At 38.8% G+C, this 17432-nt stretch overlaps 2 protein-coding genes across 2 annotated transcripts; one reads left to right on the top strand and one right to left on the bottom strand.

Annotated features, from left to right (window-relative positions):
• Positions 1–348: 348 nt before the first annotated feature.
• On the bottom strand, positions 349–15484 carry LOC110376126 (cilia- and flagella-associated protein 44). The gene is made up of 43 exons (XM_049840319.2): positions 15344–15484; positions 14806–14998; positions 14413–14575; positions 14129–14283; positions 13850–14013; positions 13564–13694; positions 13260–13364; positions 12950–13099; positions 12818–12877; positions 12503–12745; positions 12250–12426; positions 11975–12166; positions 11569–11711; positions 11276–11400; positions 10943–11123; positions 10667–10832; positions 10457–10560; positions 10274–10379; positions 9968–10140; positions 9575–9784; positions 9355–9465; positions 8952–9120; positions 8609–8782; positions 8319–8516; positions 7932–8079; positions 7719–7818; positions 7528–7630; positions 7256–7375; positions 6853–7051; positions 6432–6591; positions 6188–6326; positions 5891–6093; positions 5402–5522; positions 4755–4862; positions 4236–4340; positions 3950–4057; positions 3623–3774; positions 2931–3080; positions 2488–2629; positions 1805–1958; positions 1388–1501; positions 1076–1224; positions 349–441 (listed from the first exon to the last, which is right to left on the bottom strand). The coding sequence occupies exons 1-43, from the start codon at positions 15363–15365 to the stop codon at positions 349–351; spliced, it is 6183 nt and encodes a 2060-aa protein (XP_049696276.2). The 5' UTR covers positions 15366–15484.
• A 1376-nt stretch (positions 15485–16860) lies between these two features.
• Positions 16861–17411, top strand: LOC110376171 (electron transfer flavoprotein regulatory factor 1). The gene is made up of 2 exons (XM_021334562.3): positions 16861–17021; positions 17167–17411. The coding sequence occupies exons 1-2, from the start codon at positions 16977–16979 to the stop codon at positions 17374–17376; spliced, it is 255 nt and encodes an 84-aa protein (XP_021190237.2). The 5' UTR covers positions 16861–16976; the 3' UTR covers positions 17377–17411.
• Positions 17412–17432: the final 21 nt, after the last annotated feature.

Here is a 17432-nt window from a genome sequence, read left to right as displayed (position 1 = left end):
TCTTAATATTTAATGAGAACTCACATACATCATTTTTCAAACACATTATTATAATAGCTTGCGTTTTCTAGTAGGAAATCCTGCGAGAGATTTCTAAGATCGACTGACACCACCGGATTGGCTTTGTCTTCCTGGCCCTATAATACTTGCAGACACACGGCTCACTAAAGACTGTCGTTCGGAAGTTGTCAAGGTACTACGTTTGGACTTGGGCCCTACGTCTTCGTCGTCGGAAGCCATTGACATTGGCGTTTTCGTGCCTATAGAGACTCGGCCTAAGGTTTTACGGTCGGAGGAGACCGCTGAACCCGTGCTCAGAATGGGTTGGTTAGGTTAGGTTAGGTTAGGTTAGGTTAGGTTAGGTCCCTGAGATTTGCGTTTAATCGTTATGTCAGACGATTTACGACTTGGTCGCTTCGCGATGACACTTACTTTCGTCATCTGAAATATTTTTTGTGATAGGTTAGTTATGTTATGTGTTCAAATTGTTAATCAATCTTATCTAATTGTCTACAATAGGAAGTAGGTAGTACTCACCTATTATTTTAGAATTTATAATAGGATACATACCTATTCGAATTGAGGCGACATCTAATGGCCAGGTTTGTAATAAAGAATTTACGAAATAAATTAATAGCATATTTATTACAGTAGGTACATATATTAATTAATAATATTTTATCTCACGAAAGCGACTGATACATATAGTACAAGCTCGTAAAAGCCAATGGGAAAAGCTCGCTGTGTTCGAGTCGACGAGAGACGAGTCTTACAAAGACAAGTGCCAAGATACCTAGGTATCTATTCTAAATATTTGCTCATATGTACCTATGTACGATGGCAGATTAGATAATATAATTATGTAGCTAGCTTGCTTTGTATGACTCAACCGCTTTCGTGAAACAAAACAACTGTAGGTAGGTATGTGAGCACAACACGATGAAACAATATACTTACACATTACAAATTACAAAAAAAAAATATATAGGTTTTTGATAGGTACAGTTAGTACTTTTCGTATTTCGTAATCTAGAATCTCTAATATTCGCATACCTAACTGAAAAGTTAGACTTACCGCATCTATGGCACTGGCTTGCATCGCTCTTTGCACTTCCTCAGTGATCTCTTGCTGTTCCTCTGGCTCTATTATCTGGGCCTGTAGAGCTTCTATCGCTCTGGCAACAAACCTCTTTATTTCGTCTTCTGGCATGTCGACACCGCAGTCTGTTAATGTAAAAATAACTTCATTCAGTAGGTGCTAAGTTTTCTTTTTGAATGATATCATGCACTGAATATTGAAATCACATGTTTACTGGCTTGAAAAAAGGGTTTCAGAGTTTAATTTTAATAGACACACAGGTACCAAGATCTAATGAAATAAAACTACCTTTGATATCTTCTATGACGTCAAAAGAACAGATTCTTTCAAGGCTATCGTTGGTGATAGGATGGTTTTCGTCCACTAATGATTTCACGAGAGACGCCAACGTCTCAGGATCGTCTAGAATGGAACACGAACATCAAATAAATTACTTTTTGAGGTGATTAGTTAAAGTATATATTCTAAATTCTTTCATAATTAATAATTCTTTCATATTGCAAAATAGTACTTATGAAATAATTGAGAATGTTTGAACTGACTAGTTTTCAAGCGTTAGCTACCCAACAGTGCAAGAATTTTCCAAATCGTTTCGAAGCCTCTAGGGTCTAACTTATGAATGTTTCATCTTTATTATTCTACTGTAGTAGAAGTTTAGGCGTTAATTGACTGTGTCGATCTTGTCCAGTGTGAAACAATGCTAACCTATATCTTTGAAATGAGCGGAGTGCATGAGCGCAGCGATGGCAGGTCCGAGGCGCTCTTCAAGTCGTTCATGCTCTTCCACCAATTCCGAGAGAGCACCTTCCAGACTGTCCATCACAGACTCCGGAGATTCCATAGCTTCAATTATTGCCAACTATGTTAAAAATGAAGATTAGTATTTGTACCGTTGTTGCCAATAATGATATGATTGATGTGCTGATAGTTTAGGACGTCTAAGTGACGTCTGCTGAGCATCTCGCACGGCATCCAATATAATTTCGATGTAACGGTCCAAAAATATTAATAATTTTTTTTTTTAGCGACGTAAAATCATCAAATGACCCCTCCCGCTGTGGGTTAGCAGCGGTGAGGGAGTGTCAGACTCTTACTGACTAAAATCGTCGTGTTCCGTCATAGGCCTTTTATGTACCAGGGCCGCGGTATCTCTTTCGAACAACCCGCAGCCCCGGCAGGCCTTGGCCCTGCTGGGCCCCGCTGGGGTTGCTGACATCTCTTTGAGGAGCGCGTGGAACAACGCGCGCCGTCGACACGGGTCTGTCGTCTAGAAAGACAGAGGGACGATGAGCCACCCGAACTCACCGCCCACAGACCCAAGCTACTAGGATCTGTGAGGCGCAAAATTAAGTAGGTAAGATAAGCAGAGCATTTGAGTGCAAACTTACTTGTTGTTTTACGAGGAGATCAACTAAAGCCGCTAAAGCGTCAAATGCTCTAGTCTGCTGCTTGTAGTTTCTCGGATCACCTCCAGCTTTTAGCTGCCACTTGCGTACAACAGCATCAACCAAATCATAGCGAGAACACTGTCTGCAAGGCACATTTACAATATCAGTCAGAGTAATCCGACACGACCGGTGAAAGATCAGGCGTAACCGACATTTACGTTCTTACCCCCAATTTTATCAATTAAAAACAGACTTTGGTCTCGTAAAACCAGAACTTAGATCCCCACAGAATTTAAACAACCCGAAATGCCAATTGCCATGGCTTTCCCTCTGTAAAAGGTACGAGGTAAGTGTGTATAAATAAATTTCATCAATCAGTGTTGGTCTCGAATGATTTGATCGAATATGCGTGAATAAGAGTAAGTGAACATAATTAAATATACCCAGTCATGACGTCGGGCAGCATGGTCATGACATCTTTGAGTAGGAGCTCAGCTTCATCCCGCGATAAACGCATTGCGTCGAGGCAGTCGAATAGTAACATCATTGATGTTACGTTTTCCGTCATTTCCGTTTTTGAAATTAAAGGTGTTCTGCAAGTTAACAATAAAAAGAAACTGATAATTTTAACTTGAATAACGACAAAAGCCGAAGATCTGAAATTTACTATACTAAGTATCCTAAGCATCGTTGGCCTCTGCCAACAGCAAACAAACAGTTGAGCAAAGAGTTGCTCAGGTTGATTATCATAGACTTGCATATTTGCGCTATCTGAGAATGTCTACTGCATACCAACTATGAGAATTCACAGCGCAGAAAACTTCCTGCGGAAAGCTTCGAAGAAAAATTGAAGCTTCTTGTCATCTTTTCACAGTTCAGAGTCACATGATAATACCATAACAGAGCGCGATGCAAATAAAATAAAAGTTTTTGAGATACTACGCGAAAGCAATCTGGATTTGTACGATGTGAAGTTGCATCTCAGTTTTGTGGGAGAGTCCGTCATCCAATGTGTCCATATGTAGGATTGAAGACATACGCGTAGGATTGAAGAAATTTCCGAATTGGGGCTGGGCATAGGTATGCTCACTGACATTTCACGTAATGTCAATGTGAGTACTGTTAAAGGACTCACATGGGAAAGTATTTTTTATGTTCTTGACGAGCTCGAGGTGCCATTACTAAGTAAATGTCCGAAGGCTCCGGTTCCATTGGTCTGTAAGATGGTGGTGGGCTCCTCGTTGATAATGGCTTCTGGCGAAGACTTAAGATTTCTGCTTGCAGTTCCTGTTGAAATCAGTGGGCATAGTTGGTGAAATAGATTGATTTAAAGCAATTAAATTTGAAGCATTGGGAATAAATTAGGAGACATTGGGGGTTACTACATTTCTTTCAGACCTCAATATATACGTGCTTTCAAGGTGTCTCATCTCATTTGTACATGTATAATGGTAGCAATCACCTTTATTTGTTGCTTCTGTCGTTGTCTTATAATAAGAAGACGCATGACATCACGCTGGTATTGTTCTAAGTTGTATCCTCCACACATCTCAGCAATAGTTTGGGGGCTCTGCAGTACGAATTTGAAAATTTGAAAATTAGGAAAAGTTGTCAGTTTCCTTCGGGGAAGTCATGGATTTACTTATCCGCACTACATACATTAGTACTAAAGAAAAACATTTTTTTTGTTATAAGTCAAGTAAGGGATCTTTTGAGTAAAAGTAAATAGTTAATAAAACAAGGTTCACCGTGTAAGGTAGCGCTTCAGATTGCAGTGCTGCAGCCAACCGGAGGCGATCGGAATAGTTGTTCATAGAGGATAGATATTTCTTTTCGAGCTCGCTAATGCGCTCCTGAAATAAATAATTAAATTATTGTATTAAAGAAATCTAATATTAAATTGAGTATCTGATTGATGTAAAGTGGCATTAGCTTCGGGTTCTTTGAGACATCTGCCAACGACTTTTGGTATTATCAAAGATGACTACGTAAGTAGGTATTGCAAAAAGTTGCCATTGGTTTCAAAGAAGGCGTATGATGGCGGAGTAAGTAACGTTTCGCGTCTCCCGAAAACCCTCATTTTTGAGCACTACTTTTTTAGGAGATGATCCGTTATGGCATGTAGCCATTTTCCTCTTCACCAGACAAGTGAATGTCTAGTTCAGGCAAATTATATATATATCAGCACTTATTTAGAATTAAGTAAATTACTGTAAAACTTATGTACAATTGAATTTAATAAACGATTTTTTTTTATAATGACTCACGTTCCAGGTCTTAAGCTGCGCGCGCACGTGCGGCAGCGCGCCGTACCGCAGCGAGTACTTGTGGCGCCGCGCCATCTGCCGCAGCAGGTCGTCCAGTGTGCGGTCCACCTTAAGTGAACAAACCACGCATCACCACCACAAATTAAATGACTCACATAAAATCTTATATATAAAAATGAATTGCTGTTCGTTAGTGTCACTAAAACTCGAGAATGGCTGGACCGATTTGGCTTTTTTTGGTTTTAAAATGTTTGTAGAGTTCCAGGGAAGTTTAAACGATACGAAGTTCGCGGGATCAGCCAGTTATATATAAAAATGAAACATGGGTACAGGTAGCTGGGGAGTTTGTTAAGCCTCTTCTTCTTAGGGGAAGGGTTTAAGGGCCGTCTGTTGTTTTTAACGTTCAAAAAGTGCTGAATGAGCACAAGTGCTGATTTATGAGCTTAATTTGAATAAACGTAACAACTAGTTATTTATGTGTTTATTGCAAGTGATCTGTGTATCCTCTTTTAGAAATCCAAATTAATAGTATTTGGAGTTGTCAATAAAGAACTCAGCTACATCCGGTTAGACTGGAAGCCGACCCCAACATAGTTTGGTAAAAAGGCTCGGAGGAGGAAGAAAAAGTTGTCAATAAAGAATAGTACCTTGCGTGGCTTGCCCAGCTTGCGCGTGAGCACGTCGCGCATCTGCGCGCGCAGGTCCGTCGCCTCCGCCTCCATCGCGCGCAAGTCCACGTTCATGCGGAACAGGTGAGTGCGGTTTATCCTGCATACCAATGTTTCTGGACTAGTCTTCTTGTCTTACACACGAGTGACATAAATGCATATCTAAGTAGGTATGTATTGGTAATTACGCATTAGGACTATAGATACCCCAGCGGGGCCCAGCAGGGACAAGGCCTGCTGGGGTTGCGGGATTGTTCGAAAGAGTTACCGCGGCCCTGGTACATAAAAGGCCTACGCCGGAACACGACGGTTTTTAGTCAGTAAGAGTCTGACACTCCCCCCTCGCCGCTGCTAACTCACAGCCGGAGCATTTGATGATTTTTGACGTCGTTAATACTAAAATACTATAGATACGAGTATTATCAAATACCTCACAGATTACGTTCTACTAAACCAGTTACTCCTTACTTCTGCCTCAACCTCTGCTGCCTGATCTCTTCTTGTAGCTCCAAAACTCTTTTCCTCAGTCGGGTGAGTAATGCTTCAGGGAACACCACAGCCTGCGACAGGCCTTTAGCACCGGTGCACCCGCTTATAGCTGCCGCTCTAATTTGATCGTAGCGAAGTACCACTACTGTCTCCACATCGTTCAGGCAACTCTGTTTCTCCAGCTTAAAGAAATATCATGCATAAGCATGTAACTGTTTTAACTTAATTTACTACGTATAAAAGTGGTTGCTTATTAAGTTTTTCTTTGTTATGTACCATAAATTCCCTCAAGTCATTTTTCCTTTGGTCCAGTTGCGCAGATAGCTTCCGCCTAACCTTGTTATGTGCCTCAATGTCCCGCTTTAAAAGCTCAACCAAACGGTCTTGCTCCATTATGTTTTGTTCGAGTTTATGTCTAAAAAAAAATACAAAAAAATTACAAAAAAAATGTTTCTTAAAAAAAACAATTATGGCCGTTTCCAATACTATCATGCGTAAATCAGTTATTACTACTTATTACCTGTCGCCCCTCATTTCGTATGTTAGATCATAAGTTTCCTGTTCGCAGCCTTCGGGACAGATATTGGGATCCAGGCGTATGGGACCAATGTCTCGACTGTCCAAACTGCCTTCATCTTCTTCGTCGCTCGATGATGATGATGACTCCGATTCAGAAGATTCTATTCAATCGCCAAAATTTCATTATCTGTTACTCGGGTTTCGAGAGACGTCATAGCTAGTTTTCGTAAATATTGCATAGAGAGTAACCGTTTCTGACGGTTAAATAAAAGTGATGGATTTGACTCGTTGGAACTGCCTCATTACTTCCCGTACAAGAATAAGTTACATCATTTTTTTCGTATATTTTTATTTTCTCGGCAATTTTTAGAGGTTTCTGTCTTAATAAAACTAAACCCCAAAATGGAAATCAACGTTTTTACCATCATCATCATGAAGTCGTGGCGCTCGGTACTTCTTCTTGAATATTCTGCGCAAGAAGTCAGCGAACTTGTTGTCCTGCACCAGTCTCTTGAACTTCCTCTGTAACTCCTCACATGCAGCATTGATGTTGTCTTTCTCTGCCTTATGCTCTTCAATGCGATGCTCGCATTCGCTTATCTGTTCTTGAACGCCCCGGACCTGATAGATTTTAAAACTGATTGGATACCTATGTTTCATACTGATTCTTGCATAAGTTGGTACTAACGAATTTTACTGGCTCTCCAGGCAAGCTTATTCTTATATAGGTATCGTAGTTCAACTATGTATTTTCTTTGACAAGCTTTATCAGAATTTACATTACCTCTCGCTATTTCTCCTTCATTAATATGGAACAGTCATCACCTGCATTAGTTTTGAGTAAACTCGTTCAGCTAGGCGGTCCTCATGCATCTCGAAGCGGTTCAAGACATTCATTTCTCTGTGCAACTGGCACAAGTGTATCTCAAGGAGTTGCGATTTTTCCTAAAACAAATTAGTAGGTACCAGTAAAGCGTGACGTCGAAAGGTCCCTCGCCACAGACGAGAAGTCAATGCGTACATTAAGTTGCTACATTTGTAGTTTCAGTATGACTATCTACGAATGTTCAATTATACTTATTTGGAATTGACCAAACCTGAACTCTTATGCGCGTACGCTGCAACTCTTTTAACCGCGCATCAAATTGGGTAACTGCAGCTTCTGCTTCCTCTAGTAGCCTATCTTGTTCAAAAAGATGCCTGTAATAACATGGCAAAATATGTAGTATTAAGAGCAACATTACAAAAGAATATTGTTTTTTGTAAGTAATTTCTAATTTATATACACCTCTCAATGCGTCTCTCTCGAAGTTCATTCTCAATCTCCGTGGATTCCTGGTCTTGTCTAACTCTCAGAAGTTCCCAAGAAGCAACCAGAGGGCGTGTTACTGCAATTAAAAATACATGGTCATGACAAAGTATATTTATAGACTGAAAGCTGGGTTTAGTAGCTAAATACAAAATGCCGTAAATGTGGATCGGAATCTGTTGGTTCTCTCACCAGTAATCGGTACGAAGCTTTCAACCCTTGGTGCGCGTACCCTGGCTGCTTGGTGCATTTGAGACATTCTTCTTCGCTCCTGAACTTGTTGCGATTTTTTTGACGTTGGTGCGCGGCCACCATGTGTATGTATAGGCTCCGGTTTTACCTGTGACATTGATTTTTTAAGTATATAAAATCCTTAATGATTAAAACAGAGTTCATAACAACGTAAATTCCATACGAACATACCTACTAAATAAAGACCATTCTATGCCCTTGGAATATTGGAATAAGAATGAACTGTTCTTTTAAATAGGAAATATATGTATATATCATATATATATATATATATATATCATTTTGAATAGGAGATAGGAATGCAAGCCAAAATATTACAATACTCACTTCCAGATGCCTTTCAGGGAACTCAAGTTCGACGTCGAACTGAGGCAGTGGTGGTGGAGTTTTCACAAGCTTGGCTGGTATCTCTATGCGAATCTCTGACAAGCGCTCCCCGATCTCCTTCATACGCGTGACCATCTGAACTTTTCGGTTCCTTAGTTCAAGCACTTTCTCATTGAATTCGTGTTTTATGTCGTATATCTAGAAATTAAGTTTAATGTGTTATATGGTAATGGATCTTAATATCTTTATTTGCTATATATGAAGCTGCTTGTTATTTTGAATAGGCTGACCTCTTTCCGTATTAGGCAGACACGTAACTGAGTATTGTGTCCGGGCGGTGCCACATAGTCAGGATGTGTCTTCAGTATGCGGTTACCGATGCTTGCCTCAGCTTCCTTCAATGCCTCGGCTGCCCCCGGAGGCATGGCGTTTGGATCTGGTTTAAGATTGAGATGATTTTGCCACTACGAAGAAACATTTCAGATTAATAAAATCTAGAAATAACAGACTATAGATTGTAGAAGAACGACGTAAATATGCATCGGTATGTGGTTTCCAGATATTGTCGTGCATAAAGCTTAAACTGATTTTGCAAAGTTATAGTAGATAGAGAAAAAAAGGAAATACACAAACCTCAATAAATTGATTATGATGTCTGTTCAGGCGGATGTGGTAATTTCTGAGAGCTTTCTTAAGAGGGTATGGTGGTTTTGGTGGAAGGCCCAGTAAGAACGAAGCAACCCTTGGAGGACCGTATGACGCCCTGCGAGCCGCTACTCGACGAATTTGTGACTCCGTTCGCCTGTTTTAGAATGATGCGATGATCGATAGTGATAAAGAAAATGTTTCGATAGTTGTGAAAAAGAGTTTCAATCGAACAAAATTACTTACTTTAGCTCTTTCTCAGCCAATTCCAACAAATTCATATCCCTAGCAGCATGTACATTTCAAAAACAAATTAAACACATTTCATAATATCTCCTAGGCTATTGAAAATAAGTGGAAATATAAAATCTAAGAATGTGATGTACCCTACCTTCCTTTCAAAGCAGCTTCAGCTAACTTCTGGTACACTTCATCAAGTTGCGCGTAGAATGCTTTGGAGAGATTCTTTTGGCGTAGAGTTCTTAGTATCATTTCAGGCTCCCTGCAATAATTAACAAGGTACCTACATCCTTCAGAAAGTGAGTGTTTTAAAACAAAGGAAATCAGTTCCAATCTACTTCAAATAGTTTTTTTAATCATTCTACACTTACCTTATTGCCCTTACACTAAAAGGAAATACGTCGAGCTGTATAATATTCCTTGAATACATCTTTTCTAGCCCCAAATCAGAAGCTTCCAATTGATGAGCTAATTTTCTGATTGTCAGAGCTTTAGCATCATCCAATTCTCTCTCTTGAACTTTTAGGGGACGGGGGTCTAGGGTTACGTCTATTTGTTGCGAATAAGGTAATGCACGATTCCTGGATAAATTAAATATGTTTAATTACTTCTTAGATACGTGGCGACTAATGGGCTGTAAGCACTATCTGGTTAAGCTTTCGTTACTCAAATACCCAGAATCTGGGACATTTCCAAATTCATTGGTAATATAGCATTCAATATTTTGTTAAGCTATTTAAAAGAAGCACTAGAATATTCCTTACGCTTTTATTAATTTGCTGTACTCAGTTGTGATTACAGCCAGTTGTTCTCGAACTTTCTTCTTATGTGCGTTTGCAATGGCCATCATTTTGTCAAATTCCTCTTTCTGCTTTAGCTGTTCGTGGGACATCAACTCACCTTCCACCGTGCTAGGCTCTTTTAATTTGGTAACTGTCTGTAAAAGTTGAGCATTTTGGCTAAGCCTGATTCTAACCATGAAACAGTGTTATTTCTGCTCAGATTTTCTGTGGTCTCAATGATAAGAGCAAGGTAAATAAAGTAATATATATACAACTTTTTCGACTCACCATCGACTCTGGAGGGTATGGCAGTATCTGCTTCGGTAGCAGTCGTTCTGGAAAATTTACTCTATAAGAGAAAATATTACCGTCAGCTCCAGAAGAATATAGGTATCTGAAATTGAAACAATGGAATTAAGGACGGCTTATTTATTAACTTTAGGTACCTTAATATTTTTTAAAGGATCTTACTTTGAATTGTGGCTAAATTCCAGACATGTAATACGCCCAGTGTATTGATCATGCATCGGTAAATAGTAACTGTCAATGAAGTCTATACGAGGTATTGGTTGTTTCTGAAAAATTAAACAAGAGGGGATTTATTTGTAAATAAAACAATAGCAATAAATATTGCTTCATATTTTTTTTAAATTAGTTACTGGTCTTTATCACAAATATTACCTCTTCTTTAGCTAATCGGCGACCTTTCAAACTTCGTAATAGTTTCTGCTGGGCTGCCATCCAAACTCTGAAGTGATGTTGAGGATTATCTTCCTCTTCAGTTGGCATGCGCACCACTCGGATATATCCCCTGTTTGTTCCAACTACCAAGTACCGGCCGTCACATCTGATTCAATATTGTTTAGTTCGGAGGTCAAAAATAATTGCAGGCTTTCAAGCGTTACGAATCAACAAGAAGTTGCTAAGACACACCACTTTTTTGCCATAATAACTTACACAAATTTCAAAGCAGTCATATCTTCACACCAAGCCCCGATGAAAGGAGCGTACTTGAGGATTTTGTTGGTTCCAGGCTGGATAAGAAGCAAAGCTCCTGTCCCTTGCTGAACAATCCAGATGCCTTCATGGCAGTATTCGGCCCAAGTAATTGTTGTTCCTAGCATGCTCTCGCTTTCCACTAGGATAATAAACCATTCGTTTGATGATCATTTAATTAGTACTAAGTGTTAATTGATTAAGGACAGTTAAAATTAAAAATACAATGTAGCATTGACAGAAACAAAAGTGACCCGGACGAGAGACTTTTTTGGGAATCATCAAGTAACTTACTTAGTTCTATTTCGCCGATCCACTCAGTTGGTTCGTCATCATCTCCTATAGCAGCCTGTGCTTTCAAAGTTTCTTCATCTATGCTTGCAAGATCTTCAGGTTCTGGGAAAGGCCTGTGGCGCATGCTAACAAAACATTTTTAATTGAATAACTCCATTATGACCAAGATAAATTTAGCACACGGAGCAATAGGTTCAAACTTTGCCTTTAAGGTTCGACACTACTGAGTTTTCATTTTCATCATTGCAGCAGCACTAGAGTAAATATTTATTAAATAAATATCATGTACTTACAATTGCTTTTTCACCAATGATTCTTTATAGGATTGAAATTCTAATTTAAAAGTTGAAATATCGGCGTACGGGCGCACTACGGGCAACGGTAGGGTCGCCTCCATTATGAGTCCCACTTGACCACAGAGCAAAAGTGTGCGGTCCTGAAAGGTACAAAGATATCTTAAAAGCTTTTGTCTTTAAAAAAAAATATGTCTTTTATCCGGGCTAAAATCTATTGAGCGAGGCCCATATAGTTGGCAGTTGGTAATCGCCAGCTCGCTTTCAAAACTCACACTCACTCAAACACTTCGCTTTTTAGTGCTTTAAGTGATAGATGTCAAAAGAAACAAAAAATACGAGGATGTTAGGTTTAGGTACAATGCAGGTCGTACTCTTGACTTACCGACTCTTGACTTTTACTTACCGTGTTAGGTTTCCATGTAATAAACGCGATATTATTTGGAGTTTCAATGAAACCAACTCTCTGAAGTTCGAAGGGAGTGCCTAAATTCAACTGGTACATGAATATGGTGCTGTCCTGCCCACAAGTCACCAGTATAGTGCGCTGGGCGTTAATTGATATTTGCGTTATCGCTTTTGAGTGTGGTTTCAATAACTAAAAATAAATATTATTATTTTATTTTAAAACTTTATTGTAAGTTATAACCTAGATAAAAAGCGTGTAAAAAAAAAACTCACCGATATCAAATCCATGACGTCAGCTTCGTCAGACTCATCGCTATGAATAGTGAGTACTGAATCTATCCGAATGTCGATCATAGTTTTCTGACCTTCAAGTCTTTCCGGATGTAGCAGCAGCGTGCGCATTATACCGTCTTCGAAACCCACTATTAAGATGTGAGAGGTTTCATCCACCTTCAATGTTGGAAACATCATTAAATCTTATTTCAAATATATTTATTTAAACACAGAAATTAAAATTGTTACTTACGTCTGTAGGTGGGTAAAGTAGACACGTAACAGGTTTCGGGAAAATATATCGAGCCAGAAGAGTGTGCTTTCGTGTATTGTAAGCATGTAAAGCACCATCTTCTCCAGTTGTGATCAGGATGGGATGTGTCCTTATAGCAGCCATAGCAACGACACCCCCAGAATGAGAAGTAGTAACCTTCCGATGATTACAATCTATTTTATCAACATCTAGTTCCACAACCCAAACGCCACCCTTGCCGTCCTAGAAGGGAAATAGACGTGAGTACTATGCACGTCTGTCCTATTTTTATACAGAATTGTATTTTACACTTACTTGGGCGTACCAAAAAGTGTCTTTTTTATGTTTAAGACACATGATCTCGCAACCAGGGACCTGTAAACGAAATATTGGCTTTTGGTAGGGACCTAAAAACGTAGTCTGGGTGAAACATAAATATATACATACGCAAGTCTCAGCAACAGGGTTAAGTTCCACATAAGGGTCGTCTTCGGGTGGATCAGCTTGGTCCACGGTATCCCAATACCACGCACGGATGCATCCGTCGCGAGCTATAGTTGTCACTTCGTCACCAGCTGGACTTAGCATAAATTGGATCTGAAATGTGTTTATGAAAAACGAATATGATCTACAACCAAAGATCAGTTGATAGTTAGGTTTGCTAAGATAGCTCTAAATTCGATCTGGGATAAGCGTAAGCGGACCGAATTGGGAATGTGTGTGTGTGTGTGTGTGTGTATTATGTAATTCTACTTACAATGGGTGCTTTATGACAGAATTTTCTTCCCTTCTGAGTGACTTCTAGTTTGACGAGGCCTGCTTCCCACACTAATATATTGCCCCATTCACATCCAGATAATACCTAAAAAGCGTGGTTAACAAACTTAACAATACCCAATTTAAAGGACAGCAATTATAGAGGTCGTTATTTTATTCAAAAGGGAAAGGGTTAGATGATAAATGTCAGCAAGAAACTTTGTTTTAAATTGAGCCGTGACCTTTAGATATCTCTTTGTAAAAATAAAACCTTTGCCAGTAATAATTGCACAATATGTTTTAACCTTTTCATCAGGCATTGGATAAACGCCGAGTACATCACAGATTTCTGTCTTGCCAAATCTGCCAAGTTCGCCTTTCAGTTTCAGTCCAGTAAAGGTTTCAGCCATTTTCCAGAATTTTATATGAGCGGCACCTGTAAAATTACCGATTACGACAAATTTATTATTTTTAGGTAAAACTTAATTTATTATGGCTTTTTGACCTTTAATTTTCCGATAAGAAAATACCGACGGTTTTAATGATCTTAAAACAATGTGTAAACATAAGAAAACTTAGTTAACAAATGACCTGCTGTAGTAAGTTGTCCTTCACAGTAGGGCGAGAACTTGACCGCGTTAACGTCGTAAGTAAAGGCGCTGGTGCGTAGAAGAATCTTGTGTCGTCTCCAGTTCCAAATGGTAATGTTGTAATCTGGTTCTTTTCCCACTGAGGCTAATAGCAGACCGTCCGGACTGTAAAGTACAAAATTACCTAAGTAACTAGGTAGTAATGAGAATTTAAATCTCAATACTTTATATTCAGAAAGAAAAAAAAATTGCAATAGCAACTTCTACATGTAAAAGTTACCTGAAGTCCAAAATGGCATAAGCATTAGTAGTTCCATCACGAAGGGCTGCGTCTATTTCCATTTGAGGCCACGTATATAACAATATAAGTGGTTCACGTTCTCCCTCTCTATCCTCTGCTATCGCTATGCGATAATAAGGGTCTGTTCTGTAGGACTAATCACAAAGACGAATTGGGTACAATTTAATGATTTTTTGGGTACAAAAACATTTAATTATAAAGTTGTTGAGACTGGACATACATTTCTATAGGTATGTATGCAAAGAGCGAATGAATTAATTTACCGTAAGACTCCCAACTGTTCCTCCCGTGGTGCTGCGGCGAAACCACGTCTGCTTCGTGTTGACGTCGAGAAAAGTAATAATGCTGCCAGCCGACCAGCACACGACAGAGTCGTCGCACGCGCATAGATTGAAGAACTTGTGACAGTTGTAGCCGTACGAGTGTCTTAGTTTGGTTAAGAAAGTTATTAAAGAAAAACTTAACGTCGTTATTTAGGTAAACAACCCGTCCTGCCATATTAGAACTTTTTTTCTACAACCATCCCCATCCTCTATGAAAGTCATTGAATAAATAGAACCAGCTAATTGAGCTATTCATAATGTAAAAAAATCTGTTTGGAGTAACCCTAGATTACGTGACGTTTTTTGCTTGCTGTATTTTTCTGCAAAGGATACTCAAAATCGAACATATCGATCGGTATAGAAGAATGTGGAGTAGTAACTGCTTCAGAAATGAAATCATCGGGGTCATATTCTGAGAGGATAGACTCTTCTTCCACGAATTCCTCTTCATTACCTTCATACATTTCAGGCTCCTGCTCTTCAGTTTGTTTTTCATTTTCCTCACCTTCTCCCTCCTCGCCCTCATCTATTGTAAAAAAAGATATTAGATATATACTTAGTTAATAATTTAGCTGATCATGAATTGACTGCCAATATCTTCGGACACTAGTTCTGTTATCTTTAAAAGTTCAATTATGTTTAATATATTCGATTATAGCTGCGCTTCAGAAATTATCAATGATACAGAAACGGCAGGTATGTACCATAACCTGGGCTATCATTCTGCCCAGATACCTTCAAACTGGGTTGAGGACGTCAGGTGGGTAGTCGAACTACGCATACTTACCTAAGATTAATAATCAGCTGCATCCAGTTAGACGAAATAGGATAGGCATTCATTTTAAATGAAGATATTTAGATAAGAACTCACCGTTGGGATCCTTGTCAGACATCGTATGTATTCACCTTCACTTTTGAGTCTTCAAGCAAAAATGAATATTTGATGGGTACTTAAGTAATGTTACTGGAATAATAATTATTTTATTAATACTCGCTTCAACTTTGAGTTTCAACCATAATAGAACGTGCACTCTGTGGCTTTAATTTTTATTGAATATCAGAATCTTTTCGTTGCTAAGATACGTAAGTTCGAGATTCAAAATTCTGTTTGAGACGTTTTGGCGCCATTTTATGTAAAGAATTTCTAACGAGTTGCTTATACAGGGTTATTGGTAAATCACTAACAACCTTGCAGGACTGTATTACTAACGTCATAAACTACAACTTTTGTTCTATGACTTTTTATAAAACATAATACATTTGCCAAAAACAAACCTACAAGATTTCATTAGTCTATCTAACACATTTCAACTCTATTTTGCTATAGTGATAAGCACGCTTCTACCATTTCTTCACCAACAAAAGGCCCGATCGAGACCAGTCGAGCGATTAGTCGACCTTAGAGTGTGCGGACGAGTCGAGATTATCAGAATGAATGCAAGATCTTTGTCTACCCTCCCGCGCACTATTCTCGTATCTAGTCATACTTTTGAATTGGTAACTCGCTACGCTACGATTTCCCGCCTTTTTACGAAAAGGCCAAATAAAAAAACAAAATATCGTCTTTTTCACGTACTGTGTGCCTCGGTGGACGATCACTATCCCTGATGGCATGCCGGAATTGCCCGTAATCTCGTAACCGCTGTGTGGCGGCTAGCATTGTTACTCAGCTAGGCTTCCGAAACATTGTCATCATACTTAGCGTTCGCACCATTTCCGTGTACTCGAAATTTGAATATCGATACGCCATATTGTAAAGATAATTAAATTCGCACCACCGAATTTCCCTACAAGGACACGTATGATGCGACGCGGGCGCATAAAAACGACTGACGGCCGCTCGTAAATAGGTCAAACGCTCCCCCCCCCCGGCGCCCCGCTCCTTGCTCCCCTCCGCTGTCTTTTGTACTACTGTTTACTGTGCTTCGCATAGACTTCGTAACTTTTAGAGCGTACACTTGAAATATTTTAATTTTTGTGTGAAAATTTTGATGAACTAAAATCTGAGAATTATTAAAAGTCATAGAACAAAAGTTTTAGTTTATGATATTAGTAATATGGTCCTGAGAGGTCGTTAGTGTTTTACCTATAACCCTGTATTATTTGGAAAAAGAGTAAGTATTATATAGGTGGCTTTAAATAAATTGAGACGTAGAACGTTTTTAACTATTCAGTGGTATTGTTCAGCCAAAGGACTTGCTGTTTGATTTATTAAATGGCTATTTATTCAAATAGTCACTTCCAAGCTTGTAGTTATGTCAAATACTGGCAACACTGTACATTTCTTTGCGTGGTATTGGCAGTACTTCATTTATGTCATAACGCTTGTACGCAAGTTGTCCTTTTCTCACATGTTGTGAATTGTTTATTGCTATCCTGCTGTCTTAATGTCTTGTCATTGTCAGTTGTTTGTTGACATTTATATGGCTTATTTTGATTTTTGGACTATGAACTTTGTTTTGAAGAAATTAAATAATACAAAATTGTGAAAGTATTTTCTAAAGATGTCGCAACCACATCGTAGAGCAGTTTTAAATCTTTATAAAACTGTAAGTAACGTAAGAATTAGATAAAGTGAAACATTTCTAAAAGTTTCCCTATTTATTTTACTTAGTGTTTGTATGACCTCGCGAGTAATAACAACTGTTTTGATAATTGATAGTATCGATATTTATCAGGTTTTTTATTTCCCAGCTATTACATTTGGGTCGAGATTGGCCCCAGGGTTACGACCTCTTCCGTACAAGACTTCACAAGGTGTTTTTAAAGAACAGCCAAGAACAAAATCCCGAAAAGGTTAAAATCATGGTGAAACACGGCGAGTTCGTCGTCAAAGAGATTGAAGCGCTTTATAAGTTGAAGAAATATAGGGCAATGAAAAAACGGTACTATGATGAAAACTAACATGGTAAGTCATAGTTTTTAGAAAATTGACAAAACAAACGGAAATTGCTAATTCT

Source organism: Helicoverpa armigera, chromosome 13, assembly GCF_030705265.1.
Source record: "Helicoverpa armigera isolate CAAS_96S chromosome 13, ASM3070526v1, whole genome shotgun sequence".
Lineage (NCBI taxonomy): Eukaryota > Metazoa > Arthropoda > Insecta > Lepidoptera > Noctuidae > Helicoverpa > Helicoverpa armigera.
The sequence above is the reverse complement of the archived record's forward strand: the minus strand, read 5'-3'. Positions and strand labels throughout refer to the sequence as shown.

Bases quoted from the DNA above. Each gene is read 5' to 3' on its own strand.
- LOC110376126 (XM_049840319.2), bottom strand. From the start codon at position 15,365: ATGTCTGACAAGGATCCCAACG. The intron at 10,380-10,456 runs GTAAGATCCTTT...TTTCAATTTCAG, and splicing joins GAATTTAGCCACAATTCAAA to ATACCTATATTCTTCTGGAG. The intron at 8,517-8,608 runs GTCAGCCTATTC...CTTAATTTCTAG, and splicing joins TCTGCCTAATACGGAAAGAG to ATATACGACATAAAACACGA.
- LOC110376171 (XM_021334562.3), top strand. From the start codon at position 16,977: ATGTCGCAACCACATCGTAGAGCAGTTTTAAATCTTTATAAAACT. The intron at 17,022-17,166 runs GTAAGTAACGTA...TTTATTTCCCAG, and splicing joins TTTTAAATCTTTATAAAACT to CTATTACATTTGGGTCGAGA.